Raw genomic sequence first — 14,464 nt, 5'->3', positions numbered from 1 at the left:
AACAACGGGTGCTTGCAGAAACATGAAGGTGTGACAAAGAACAACATGGAATAAAGATCATTCTCATGAAGCTGCAGGAACATACAAGTGCTTTGCAGAGCTCTAGGATGGACAGGCTGACTTGAACAGAGGTTCGCTGAGAGATTGATAGGCTCCTCTAGAGTTGTCCTTGTTCTGAAGAAAGACGAGTAAGTGAAGTGAGAGTGGAATTGACAACAATTGACTATGGGTTCCTTTCTTCTAGCGCAACACTGCCTTTTGTACAATTCTCGTTATCAACTGACCATAGCGGGGGCATTTTCACACCATCAAACTCTGAAAACGCCTTCTGCGGCCAACGTCCATCATCATCCAATAACAAACAGCGGCACCACGGCCCAGCGACTAGTTACAGCTTATGACAGGTAGTAGGATAAACCTTATTACCACAAACCAGTTATTTCAACGTTGAATCCACAAGGCGTCTTCTCTCACTGCCTAAAGCAGCACGTGGTTGTTGATCTCTTTGGACCACCTTGAACCTTATAGCCACTTTGGGAAAAGTCGTCACAAAAGGGGCACAAGCGGTGAATCAGTAGAAAGAAGGGTTTGTCGAAACCGTGGAAAAGTTGTGCGACTTCGAGTCCGCACGTGAGTATTGCTCCATACGTCATGTCAGCCCCTTTTTGAGGTCTGTCCACATGGTCGTATCTCAAGTTCGTGCTGGGCTTGACTGCAACAGACACCGAAGAGAGAATTACACAGTTGGAAAGTTAACATTCGATTCATTATCACGATGTACTGGAATAGTATAGATGTAAGTTCATCTTTTTATTTGTGTAGCTACCTCTTTCTATTACTTTGTCTCTGGACCATGTTCAGTCACTCAGAGTAAGACTACAGATCAGATCCGTCCTCAGAAAGTGCTGGCCTTCATATATAGAGGATCTAATACCATGATTTACCTACGACGTCTCAACGTGTTAGAATAAACACGTCTTTGCCGCGATTCTTGTTCCCCCTCCCCTCACCTCCGTCTGCCCAGGTCGCTTAGTTGATAAAACGACGAGTTTCAGGACGTAGCTCATCCTGGCGAGCAGCGGCTTCAGCACGCATGTGTCTATGTGCGGCCTCAATACGAAGCTGGGCTTCGGCACGAAGATGGTGCCTTTGAGCAGCGGCCTGGCGGGCTTCCTCATGATGACCACGAGATACGACACGAGACTTTCGCTCGAGGCCAGCACGAGCGTGTCGCTCGATACTAGCGGCCTCAGCACGAAGCTGGCGCACACGAGCTTCGACTTCGCGATCATTCCTAGGAGCAGGGCTATCCGAACGAAGCTGGGCTGGATGAATCCCAGCACTGGTTTCATCCATGCGAGGACGATAAGGCCCCAAAAAGAGCTGGTCCTGTTCTGCGAAGGCTCTGTACATTAACATGTTCATGCCTCGGTCAGCACGACGCGAGTTGGAGTTCCCATGGGGCGCAGAGTCTGCCAAGGCTTCTTGGTAGACGTAGGCCCGATTTGCCTGTTCCCGACTGGGACTGAGGTCAGGATGGTGTCGCTGCTTGTGCCTGTGCCGATCCTTACCTTTCTCCTGGTTGCTGGTCCCAGAGCTGAAGCAGAATAGTGCACGAAGCACCTCCTTCAGTTCTGACAGAAAGTCGGATGACTTTTCAGAGTTGGCTTTGGGCCTGGACTGAGTACGAGAAGACGACATACTTGCGGTATACCGGGTACCGGTTGCGTTGTTAGTGGTTTGAAAGGTGGCGTCGTTTGTGATTGGTAGAGTGTCTCTTGGTGTGGAAGAGAACGTACAACTTGTGGTTGCTATGATTTGGAAGAGAGAAGACGAGTTTAGCAGAATGGGCACGGACCAGGTATTTATAGGAATTAATTTCATGTTCGCTTGGTCGTTGTTCGCGGTCTGTTCGCTAATAAACGTGTTTCCGCCGATGTAGTTCTTGTGTTGTTAGTATTATATGGAAGCCTGTGTATATACACAGGAGTATTGTGTAATGGCGCAGCATACTGTCCTGTGAAAAAGCTTGTTTCAAGCGTCTTGTTAAGCTGCAAAGCGAAATATTCTAACTGAATAAGCAGTTGTGTCGCTTTAGTTAAGGAAAGGCTTTGATGATGCAAGTCGGATGAATGCCACGAGGGACTTTGAGAACACAGTAGTATGCAAGACGTACATAGTCTCTTTGTAGATGTGTGCTGAGCACACTCACGGAGCGACCACCTGAAATACTGTAAACTGGTTAGATATTCGTCTTTGATACCTGTGAAACCTGGATTGTTTGGCTCATAGTACTCTGGATACCATTTACCAGGTGTATGTCAACTTGTCTCCCGCTCCACTTGGACATTTTGTTCTTCCTTTGTGACATCCCAGAACATCAGGGACGGTAGACGAAAAAAACCTCTTAAGGACACATGGAGGCCAGACAAATGAGGAACTTCCTTTTTGTTCAAATGTAATGGGCTGATGCACGTTTTAAGTGAAAGTGCGTGAGACGTGATGGAGTTTGTGAAAACAATAGCAAACAAAGACATAACAACATGCATTCAGCTCTTTGAGGTGACAGGAAACGAGCGTCTTGTGTTTATGAACAATAGCCATCTTGTCATCAGTTCCGTCGAATTCTTCTTAACCATGAAGCTCGGCATTTTCTTTCACCAGGCAGAACAAGCTCATCGGAAAGGCATTTGGTATTCGGGACCTCCCCTGTGTTCTACAACGAGATTGATGTCCCGTTTGAATAAGGAAGACTAAGACTTTTTATCTTTTATTAGGTGATTTTTAAGATATAAGTCTTAAAGTATATATATAAAATTAATTTATAAAAAAATATAGTTTTTAAATTTAAATATTAATATAAATCTAATTTAAAAGTATATATTATAATTTATAAAATTAAAATTATAATAATTATTATAAAAATTTTTATTTTTTTTAAAAATTAATTATTAAATATTTTTTTATTAATATTAATATTAATAAAATTATTATATAAAATAATAAATTTTAAAGTTTTTATTAATTTTAATTATATATTAAATTAAAAAATTATTTATAAAAACTTAATTTTTATAATTAATTTTATTTTTAAAAAAAAATATTTAATAAAATTATTTAATAAAATTATTTAATAAAATTATTTAATAAAATTATTTAATAATTTTATTTATTTTTAATATAATATTTTTATTAATATTTAAAATTAAAATATTATTAATATAAATAATAATTAAGGGAATTAATAGGGATATATAATACTTTTACTATAGATATATAACCTTATAAATATATAACTTTTTAAGTAATTTAATTAGTTAAAGAAATATTATCTTACTAATATTTCTATAATCTCTATAAAAAATAATCTTACTTAATAATCTTATTATTACTATAGAAAAGAGGTTATTACTAGGTTTAATCTTATATAAAAGATATATTAAAGAGATTATAAATTTAATTCTAATAACGTACATGATAAGCGGGTGCAACAGACAAGCGAGTGCAACACAACATCACAACATCTCAGATAGAAATAGCAATAAAAACACAACAGACTATTAATTAAGTAAAATTAATCGCTATATTCTTCCATAGACATAGCGACAAGTATCTGACAGGTCCTTGCATTATGTCCTGTCTTGCCGCACGCTCCACAGCGCCTTTCCTTCATTCGCGGAGGCCCTCCTTGACCACCACTTCTCGATGGTCCAGCCACCGCCTGCGCATCAACATCCGTTTGATCAATTACTTGCCTTCCTTCCTCTACTGTCATCACCCCTCCTTTCTGTAGCCGGGTTCTTTTTGCCCTCCGCCGCCGGCTTAGTATCTTATTTGCCTGTTCAAGATCTTGGACCCTGGCCTCTAATAAGGCAACCTTATGCATAACTATCTTTGTTCCCTTGGAAGAAGACCTCAATGCTTCTAGAATTGACTCTGGAGAGCTACTTTTATGCCTTTTGATTCTCTTTTCAAGATATTCAAGCTGAGAGTCGGCTTCAAGGATAGTCTTTGGGGTCTTTGAGACCCAAGGGGTCGAGGGGCTAACTACCTCCTCCACAGGCGTTGGAGTCCGCAGCTGCACATCGAGCTTCGAGATTACACTTTCTGGGTCGAGAGGAGCAAGTCCGGCTCCTCTAAAGGCTGCTTTAATATTTTTCTCTGTCATTGTGGCCTGGTAGGCGGTGTAAAAAGCCGGCAAGAACTCGGTTTTGGAAATGTGGGTTACGGAGCATCTGATCAAATGCTCGATTTCTCGCCCGTAAGCCTTCTTAAGCAGGCCAAAGCACCCGACATCAAGAGGCTGCAGCAGATGAGACGAATGAGGCGGTATACAAAGCGTGATGATTTTATTTGCCTTGCAATATCTCTCAAAGTCGACCGAGTGGTGACTTTGGTGTCCGTCGAGGATCAGGAGACGATAGCGATTCTTTGATTGCTTGGTAGTACACCGGTCGAAGTGCTTTAGCCACTCGAGGACTATCTCGTTATCTGTCCAGCCATTAGGACTCGTCGCAATAGCCCAATCGCCCGGGAGGTTGCTTTCTCGGTACCAGTGGGCGAGGTGATATTGGCCCGCACCTATGATGAACGGCGGGATCGCTTGGCCCTCGGCATTGATCGCCTGAATGACTGTAATCCATTCCCGGTTTCCAGGCTGCACTGATTTTGGTCTTCCACGCCTTTCAGCACCTGTGACGACCATTCCGCTCGCAATAACGCCCATCATAAAGCCAGTCTCGTCAAAGTTGTAGATTTCATCAGGTCGGATGCCATACTTCGCAATTACATTTGCTACGAGCCTAAACCAGTTGCGAATAATGGTCGGATCTTCACATTTGGCTCTCTGGTAGTCATATTTACGGGGGAAATGCGTCTTGAGGTCTTTGTGTCGCTTGACGAAGTTAGAGGCCCAGCGCTTGCCGACAGGCGGCGTCTCGCGGTCGGCGAGCAATCGGTTAGCCATCTCCTCAACACAACGCAGTCGCGGGGGAAACCCTCGCGAATCCAGATCGAGAATGAACTGAACTATGATCTGTTCTTCTAGATCAGATAGTTTGCGTGATTTTGGGATAGAATCACGCGTAGAAAGGATACCCTTCTGTCGGCGATATAAAGTCCAATAACGGACCTGGTAGATGCCTGCGGCGCGTCGGAGACTTAATTTTGGGTCATTTTGAAGGGCACGAAGTGCAAGAAGAATCCTAGCCTCAATATTTGGGTCTGGCATATTTGGTGGTTGAAAATTAATTGATTAAGTTGAGAAGATGTAAATTGCGGGATTTTTTGTTGCACTCGCTTGTCTGTTGCACCCGCTTATCATGTACGTTATAGATTATATTTATCTACCTATAATAATTCCTACTAATTTCTTATTCTTTATATACTTGCCTAAATTCTCTATCTATTTATATAAATACTTATAGTATTCTTAGCCTTAATATAAATAGTTTTACTTATTATTGTCACGGGCTGAGTCCGGCGGTACGGGTGGACAGGGAACGCTTCGGGCGTAATAGGTTCTATTGCTACGGATAGGCACTGCAGGCAGGTCAGGCTCTATTAACAAGACGTAGCTCAAGGAGCTACGTTCAGGATCTGACTGGCGGTCTAACTAAGGTTACGGCGATAACGCTATCGCCACGTGATCTGATCCACTTGTGGCTCTAGGGTAGGTTGGTCTGACTTCGAGCTGTGACAGTGCCCCCCTCTTTAGCATCGAGCTCTGCCGAGACGGGCTACTGTGGTCCGGGCTTGTCAGGGTATCTCCTGTGGAAGTTCGCCACGATCTCTGCAGAATTCTCCACGTAGGCAGCAGGGACTTCTGTTGGGTCTGCATATCCGGCCCATTTCACAGTATACTTCAGCCTGGGGCGGCCTCCTCGGCCTCGTCTGTCCCATCGGGAATCCACAATGTCTTCAACCTCCCACTCTTCCACTCCTTCGGCTTCTACTGGCGGTGGCGGGTCTACGTTCTGACCGGGCAGCGGATTGGTGGCAGCTGGCTTTAGCAGGCTCGTGTGAAACACGGGGTGTATCTTCATGCTGGCGGGCAGTTCCAGTCGATAGGCGTACGGGGAGATGACCTTGCCGATCTTTAACGGGCCGATGTTCTTCCAGTCTAGTTTCTTCTGTGGCCTAAGGGTCTTGATATTCCTGGCGTCTAGCCACACTGGAGTCCCCCTACTTGGTATCGTCGGGCAGGTCGTCTGTGTCGGTTCGCTTGGGCTTCGTAACGGGCTTGTGCGGCAATGCTTTCTGATCTCAGGTGCTCTAGGATGTCGTTCATCGTCTTTGCGAACTGTTCTGCGTCTCTAGTGGCTGGGGTTCCTCTGACTGTAATCGTGGGTTCAAAGCCCATTCGCGGGTGGAATCCATAGTTTGCAAAGAACGGAGATACGCCGGTGGTTTCGGATTTCAGGGAGTTCGCTGCGAACTCGGCCAGGGGGAGCCATCGGTTCCAGTCGTCCTGTAGGTATGACACGTAGGCTCGCAGGTACTGTTCCAACACAGCGTTCAGGCGTTCAGTCTGTCCGTCGGTCTCAGGGTGGTAAGCGGTGGATAGTAGCGAGCTGATCGACAGTTGTTTGGTGAGCTTCTGCCAGAACTCCGCTACGAACTGGGGTCCCCGGTCCGATACTATAGTCTGTGGGAGCCCATGTAGCTTCCACACTTCCTTCAGGTAGTAATAGGCTGCGTCTTCGGCATCGCAGGTTCCTTTGCATGCGATGATATGTCTCATCTTGGTCAGGCGGCAGGCTATAATCAGGATGGCGTCATTTCCTTCGCTGGGCGGCAGATGTGTGATAAAATCCATTGACACATGTTGCCAGGCTCGTTCGGGGATAGGCAAGGGTTTCAGCACACCTTGCTTCGCTTCTCGGGCTGGGTTGGCTCTTCGACACGTATGGCAGTTCTTAACCCATTGTTCGATGTAGGCCAACATTCCGGGCCAGTAGTAATCCCGGGAAAGCAGGTCATAAGTGCGGGCACGACCTGGGTGTCCTGCTATAGGGTGTTCGTGGCAGGCTTTCAGCAGGGCGGTCTTGAGGGCGTCGTGGCTCGGGATATAGATGCGGTCCCGGTACAACAGTCGTTCCTGGACGATCTTGCACTCTGCAAGCGTAATCTTCGGGTGTCGCGGTGCGTCGGTCCTGAGGGCTTGTAGTATCGACTGCAGGTCTTCATCGGTCTGGTATCCTTCGTTCAGCAAGCGGTCGATCTCTTCTGGTAGCTCTATTGAGAGTGACGGCTCCTCGGGTGTTGGTGCGGGTTGGTTCTGTTGTAGTGGGTGGCGGATGCGGGCTCTCTGGACTCGTAGCGGCGGAAGTTGCCAGTTCTCTTTCTTTAGTATCACCTGGCTTTGGTGCGCTAAGCGCTCATCCCCCTCTTTAGGGAGGTCTTCTGACCTCCTGGTCAGGGCATCGGGTTTAACTCCCTGTTTCCCAGGTCGATATGTGATCTGGAAATTAAATCGGGACAGGAACTCAGACCAGCGGGCTTGTCGTCGGTTAAGTAACTTCGTCGTCGTAAAGTACTCCAGGTTCTTGTGATCCGTGATCACTTTTATCGGTGAGGGTGCCCCCTCCAGTTCGGGTCTCCATTCTTCGAAGCAGCGAATAATGGCCATGAGTTCCTTATCGTAGATCTCGTAGTTGCATTCCGTGGACGTATGCTTCTTGGAGAAGAAGGCTACCGGGTGCAGCCTTCCGTCATCGTCGTATTGCGACAGCACACCGGCGGATACATAGTCAGAGGCGTCTGTCTCCAGGATTACGTCCTTCGTCCAATCGAAGGGGCGTAAGATCGGTGCTGATGTGAAGGCTCCCTTCAAGTCTCGGAAAGCCTTTTCGCAGGTTTCGTCCCAGACGAACGGTACGTCTTTCTTTGTCAGGTGGTTCAACGGGGCTGTAAGCTTAGAGAAGTCACGGATGAACCTCCTGTAGAAGTTCGCAAATCCTGTGAAAGCTTGTACATCTGTCAGGCAGGTCGGGGTTTGCCAGTTCTTAACAGTTTCGATCTTTGCAGGGTCCATTCGGATGCCGTCTCGTCCCACGATAAGGCCTAGGAACTTGGTTTCCGTAACCATGAATTCGCATTTGGCTGGGTTTGCGAATAACCCGGCAGCTCTCAGTTTTTCAAGCACCATCTTTAATTGCTCGACATGTTCTTCTCGGGTCCGGCTATAGATCAGGATATCGTCCAGGTACGCAGTGCAGAATATATCCAGGTATTCCCTCAGCGCATCATTAATGTACCGCTGGAAGGTCGCGGGGGCTCCTGTTAGGCCGAAGGGCATAACCAGTGACTCATATAATCCGAATCGGGTGCGGAATGCTGTCAGGTACTCCTGGCCTTCCTTGATACGCAGATTATTGAAGGCCGATACGATGTCAATACGGGAGAAGTATTTCATACCAGACAGGTTATTCAGGGATTCTTTGATCAGGGGGGAGCGGGTAGCGGTCCTTAACCGTAATATTATTCAGGGCTCGGTAGTCCACGCAGAAGCGTAGACCACCGCCGGGTTTCTTGACGAATAGTACCGGGGAGGCTACAGGCGACGAGCTTGGGCGGATGAATCCTTTACGCAGATTCTCGTCTAGCCACTCTCGTAGGGCTGTCAGTTCGTTCCGGGACATTCCATACAAGGGTCCAAACGGCAGTTTTCCTCCTGGGGTTAGCTCGATGTGGTGGTCTCCAGATCGGTGCGGTGGTAGCTTCTCTGCCTCCTTAGGCGAGAAAACGTCCTGGAACTCTCGAAGTTCTTCCGGCAGCACGAATGCCTCTGGCTCAGGCTTAAGCAGGTAGTCCAGTTGCTTCAGGGTGACGGTGAAGAGGCGGTAACGGTCCTTCTGGCTGTATATTCGGGCGGTTCGCAGGGAAACCGGGAGGATATCCTTTCCCTCCAAGGCTGGTGGGATACTCCCTTTCATCTGGCGCATGAACTTCTTCGGGACGGTCTGTAAAGCCTTAATCCTTGTAGGCTTGGTTGGGGTGTTGCAGAATTTCTGGCAGTACGGGCTGTTAAATGTGAACGTGTGGGCCGCGAAGCCCACCTGCGGGTCGTGTTGCTTTAGCCAAGGCATTCCCAGGACAATAGGGTAGCTGGCTAGCTGGGTCACGTAGAAGATCATGCTCTTCTGCTCGTGATCGGCAATGCGGAGTCCGGCGCGGACGTAGTAGGCGACCTTCCCGCTCTCGGCAGGTCGCCCGTCGAACACTTCAATCTCGAAGGTTCTCTTCAGGGGTCTAAACTTCAGGTTCTGGGACTTAGCCCAGCTCTCGTCGATAAACCCTTTTCCTTCCGCTCCGCTATCGGTCATAGCGTAAGACGGAATTGGTTCTCTTCCGGCCACATTGAGGCTGGCAGGCAGTATCATCAGGTTCGAACGTTGGTTGTTCTCGTTCTCAATCGGGATTCCATGAACGGAGGCGGCGGACAGTTTAATCTTCGGTACAGTAGGTGCGGGGAGGGGAGCCTGGCGCCGACTTAAGACAGGCTCACCCCGTTTTCCTGGCGTCCTCGGGAGTGTCTAGATCGGCGGGAACTGGCGCGGCTGGATGTAGGCGAGTGTGGAGACGGGGGCTGGCTGGTGCGGTTGGGGCTATAAGCGAAGGTGGCTTGACGGAGCCTGGTTGGACGTGTGTCAGGTTCGGGACAGTCGCGGAGGTAGTGGTTGGCTGAACCGCAACGGAAGCACTGGTTGTTCTCCCGTCGTTGGTTAGGGCGGTTATAGCGGCGCTGATTGCTGAGGTCCATAGGTTCTCCGGCTGGTTGGCGGTTTTCGGGGGGGCTTCTCCCTCTACGAGGCGATGGGGACTTCTTTCGGAGTGTCTGGGGGTACTCCTTCAGCGGCATATTCGTCTTTCGTGACGCAGGCTGTGGCTCCGCTGCGAAGCGGCGTCGTCGGTTTTCCAATTCTTGTAGGAAGGTGGCTAGGTCGTGATATTTATAGCTAGGCGGTGGGTTGTGTATAAGCATTCCGCGTAGTTCTCGGGAGACAGCTTGTTCCAACAGGGTAGGGAGGGCCTCTTCTGACATTTCTCCTTCCAGCGCGAGGCGTTGGAACTCGGCGAAGAAGGTGCTGAAATCCTTGTGAGTCTGGCGAAGGCGGAATAATTCGGCGCGGGCATTATTGATCCGGTTCGGGTCTCCAAAAGCGCGTTCTAGTAGATCGATAATATCCTGGTAGTCGGGGAGTTGGCATTCACCAGCTTTAATGTGCGGTAGGACTTGTGCATAGGCGCGTCCCTTAAGACGGCCAGTTACATAGGACATTCGGGCGAGGCGTGTCGGGAATCGGTCGTGGTTAGCTTTTAGTTTTGAGTGTATCTGGGAGACGAAACGGCGTAGGTCGCTCCGTTCGCCCTCAAACTTGTCAGGGTCGGGTAATCGTTCGGTAAGACTGGTTGATTCGGTAGATCGGGAAGAAGGCGGAGGAGTCGTTCCCATAGGAGTCGCTACACGAAGCTCAGCGGGAGCGCTAGTCTCGGGGGTTCACGGATAGTAGGTACGGTAGGTCGGGTGGCATCGAGGGCGCGACGTTCGGCGAGGCGGGCCTCGAAGATGTCGTCGTCCTTCCTCTTTAGGGCCTTCTCGTGTTGTTGCTCAGTGTACTCGAGCTGGGCTCGGGCAAAGTTACGCTCAGTGGTGATTTGTTGCAGGGATTGTTCGAGTCCTTGATGTTTATCCTTCATGTTCTGGGTCTCATTCTCCAGCTGGGATATACGGTTCTGGGCGTTCTCGGCGTAGGTATAAACGTTCCGGAAGTATTCGAACCAATCGTCTAGGTGTTCCGGGGCATGGTCACGGAATGACTCGACGCTGTCCGGCAGGAAGGGCGGGAGCGGGCGGGCAGACATCGCGTTCGGTGTCCAACGGTTAGGAGCTACGTAGTGTCACGGGCTGAGTCCGGCGGTACGGGTGGACAGGGAACGCTTCGGGCGTAATAGGTTCTATTGCTACGGATAGGCACTGCAGGCAGGTCAGGCTCTATTAACAAGACGTAGCTCAAGGAGCTACGTTCAGGATCTGACTGGCGGTCTAACTAAGGTTACGGCGATAACGCTATCGCCACGTGATCTGATCCACTTGTGGCTCTAGGGTAGGTTGGTCTGACTTCGAGCTGTGACAATTATAGTCCCTTAAATAATAATAATTTCTTAGCTTTTATTCTCTCTTTCTAAGGTTAATTTATTCTAGCTTTTAAGTAAGTAATTATACTTTCTCTTTTAAGATTTAAATACTTAAGATTAAAATACTTAAGATTAAAATACTTATAGCTAAGATATTAAGGCTTAACTGCTTTCTTAAGATATTATAAAAAATATAAGGTTTATTAGTACTCTTTACTTTATATTCTTTAGTTACCCTTTAAGAGATATAATAATCTTTAGATTAAAAATCTTTTAATATAGATCTTAAGAAGATATTTTATAAAGTTATTAATAAAGGTAAATATCTTACTTTATAAAAGCTTTTATAAAGTATATATATAAGTAAATTATATAATAGTATAATATATTAAGTTTAATTAAAATAAAGTACTTATTTATATATAGGTTAAAGAGCCTAGGATTAGGATTCTTTCTAGTAGGCAATGCTTTATATACCTATTAATATTAGCTCTTAATAAGCTTTAGACACTTTAATAATATAAAGGACTAAAGCTTACTTAAGTAATTAAAGCTTAATCTAAAGAATTTATAATCTTAAAGAACCTTATTATTCTTATAAATATCTTTAAAGTTATATTCTTAATTATATAGTATATTTTATATTATTTTTATTAATTTATAAAAATAGCTTATCCTATTTAATAAGTAGCTCTTAATATTATTATTATTTACCTTTATACTTAAGGTTATATAAATACTATAGTTTAAATATTTATAAATAAAGTAATAGGCCTATTAAATATAGACTAGTATATAGGTATTAAAAAGATACTATAGAATAAGGTATTAATTATTAAACTCTTTATAGAAAATAATCTATATTTTCTTATATACTTCTTTAGTCTTTATAAAGAGAATTTACTTTTATATCTAAAGAACCCTTTAATAAATATAAAGAATCTTAAAGAAGGATTTAATTAAAATAAATATATAGTTATATAGAGTTAAAGTAGCTTAAGGTTTAATAGGTTTATTTACTTTACTAATATCTAGGCTATTACTATTCTCTAGGTTTTTAATTTATTTTTACTTTAACTAAAGAAGAATATTAAAGTTAATATAATAAATATAAAGCTATTACTAAACCTTAAGAAACTAATTATTTAAGGTAGCCTTTATTAAGTTATTAAAGTCTATAATAATAATAGCTAATTATTATATTAAGTATTCTAATAGAAGAGTAGAAATACTTTTTATAAGAAACTAGAATCCTTTTTATTATTTATTATTAATAAGACTAAAGGTAATATTAAATACTATATTAAGATAAGTCTGCTTAATTACTTAGAAAAGTAAGAGCTTAAATTAGTTAATATTATATATATTATTAAGGCTAATTACCTCTAGGAACTGCTTCTATATCTAGATATAATAAAAGAATATCTAGATAAGGCCTAGAAGATAGCTAGGCTTATCTAATACTTACTTTATAATATAAAGAACTTTTTACTTATTAAAAAGCTTAAGTAAGGCAGTAATAAATAAATAGCCTATAAGCTTTTCTTAGCTTACTAAAGCTTAAGTATTATAAATATCCTATTATATAAATATTAACTTAGGATATTATTCTTTTATAATAGCCTATATATTCTATACTTAAATACTAATTTAATAGCTAATAGATTTAATAATTACTTTAACTAAGGAAATAAGGTAATAATAAGATAGATAAGCTAATAATATCTTATTTAGAGGATAATTATAAATATAATATTCTATATCTTAATATTAATAGAGAAACTATTTACTTTCCTTAAGAGCCTCTATAATAACTAGCTACTTATACCTATACTTTTATAACTTCCTCTAATAAAGACTAAAGCCTTTACTTAGTTAAAGATCTTTATATTAATTATATTAAATAGAATACTATATTAACTATCCCTTATAAAAGTATTTATTATACTTTACTATATTAAAATTATACTTTTTTATAAAAAGTTAAATATTTTTATAAAAGGTATTCTTTATAAAAGCTAGGTTACTTAGGATTAAAAGATTTAGTATTTTATCTAGAGGTAAAGACTTAGATTACTATAAAAAGGAGCTTTTAATTAGATTAAGTAAAAAAAGAATAAAAACTAAAGAGTATTAACTTTTATAAAAAGAGTATACTAAAGGTAAGCTATATTTATTAATATTTAAAGGAAAATAGCTTTATCTTTTTTACTAACTATATATAGTATTAAAGAACTTAAGGTATTACTTTATTATTTATTACTTATTATTAATAATATCTTAGACTAGCTTTAAGGTATATTAGAATTCTACCTTAAGTATTATAAGTATTTATATTACTTTTAATAAGCTATAAAGAAAGCCTTAAAAGGGATTAATTTCTAATCTAAGAATAGATATTTAATAAATATTTTATTAATCTATTTTATAAAGAAAGTTATTATAAAGGGTTATTATATAGTTATATTAGAGCTTAAATAATAACTTAAGTCTAGAATAATAAGGCAATAGTATAATTAAGAATTAATTAAAGACTATAATAAAGATATTATCTAGAGTATTAATATCCTTAAATCTATAAGAATTATTAACACTAAGTATACTATTAATAGAAAAGGTTTATTAGTTATTTTAAGAGGCAAAATAATACTAATAGGGCAATAATAGATTTATTAAAAGAGGTAAGTAAAAATTATATTATTAGCTTAGCTAGATATATTAATTATTAAATTAAATATATTTTTAAAGTAGCTCTACTATATTAAATAACTTAGACTTAGAGTTATATAATTAATAGTATATAAAGACTATTATAATACTAAAGTATTAATATCTAATAATAATATAGTATTAACTTTATTAAGAGGTTAAATTATAAAGGTAATAATCTGCAGTATTAATAATAATATTAGAATTATCCTAATTAGCTAATATATAAGTATTTATAGGAGAAATAACTAATTAAAGAGGAAGGGTTAAGGTATACTAATAAATATAAGGCTTGGCTAATTAAAGTGCTTAAAAAGTCATATATTCATAAGGTTATATATCTATAGTAAAAGTATTATACATCCTTATCAATTCCTATAATTAAATTATTATTTTTATTATTTTTAATTATAATATTTTTAATTATATAATTAATTATTAAATTAATAAATTAAAATTTAAATCTTTATTATATAAAAAAAAAAAAACTTTAAAAGCTTTTTATAATATTTAAAAAAAAAATAATATTAATATATTAAAAAATAAAATATTTTAAATAAAATTACTTTTTAATTTTTAAAATAATTTTTAATAAAAAAAATAAATTATTAATAAT

At 41.4% G+C, this 14,464-nt stretch overlaps 1 protein-coding gene across 1 annotated transcript; it reads right to left on the bottom strand.

The window, feature by feature from the left end:
• Positions 1-1,029: 1,029 nt before the first annotated feature.
• Positions 1,030-1,701, bottom strand: FPOAC1_011489 (uncharacterized protein; the record flags this gene model as incomplete). The annotated part of the gene is made up of 1 exon (XM_044855867.1): positions 1,030-1,701. One exon carries the CDS (start codon positions 1,699-1,701, stop codon positions 1,030-1,032), a length of 672 nt encoding a protein of 223 aa, XP_044703180.1.
• Positions 1,702-14,464: the final 12,763 nt, after the last annotated feature.

This window comes from Fusarium poae, chromosome 4 (assembly GCF_019609905.1).
Source record: "Fusarium poae strain DAOMC 252244 chromosome 4, whole genome shotgun sequence".
Taxonomy (NCBI): Eukaryota; Fungi; Ascomycota; class Sordariomycetes; order Hypocreales; family Nectriaceae; genus Fusarium; species Fusarium poae.
The sequence above is the reverse complement of the archived record's forward strand: the minus strand, read 5'-3'. Positions and strand labels throughout refer to the sequence as shown.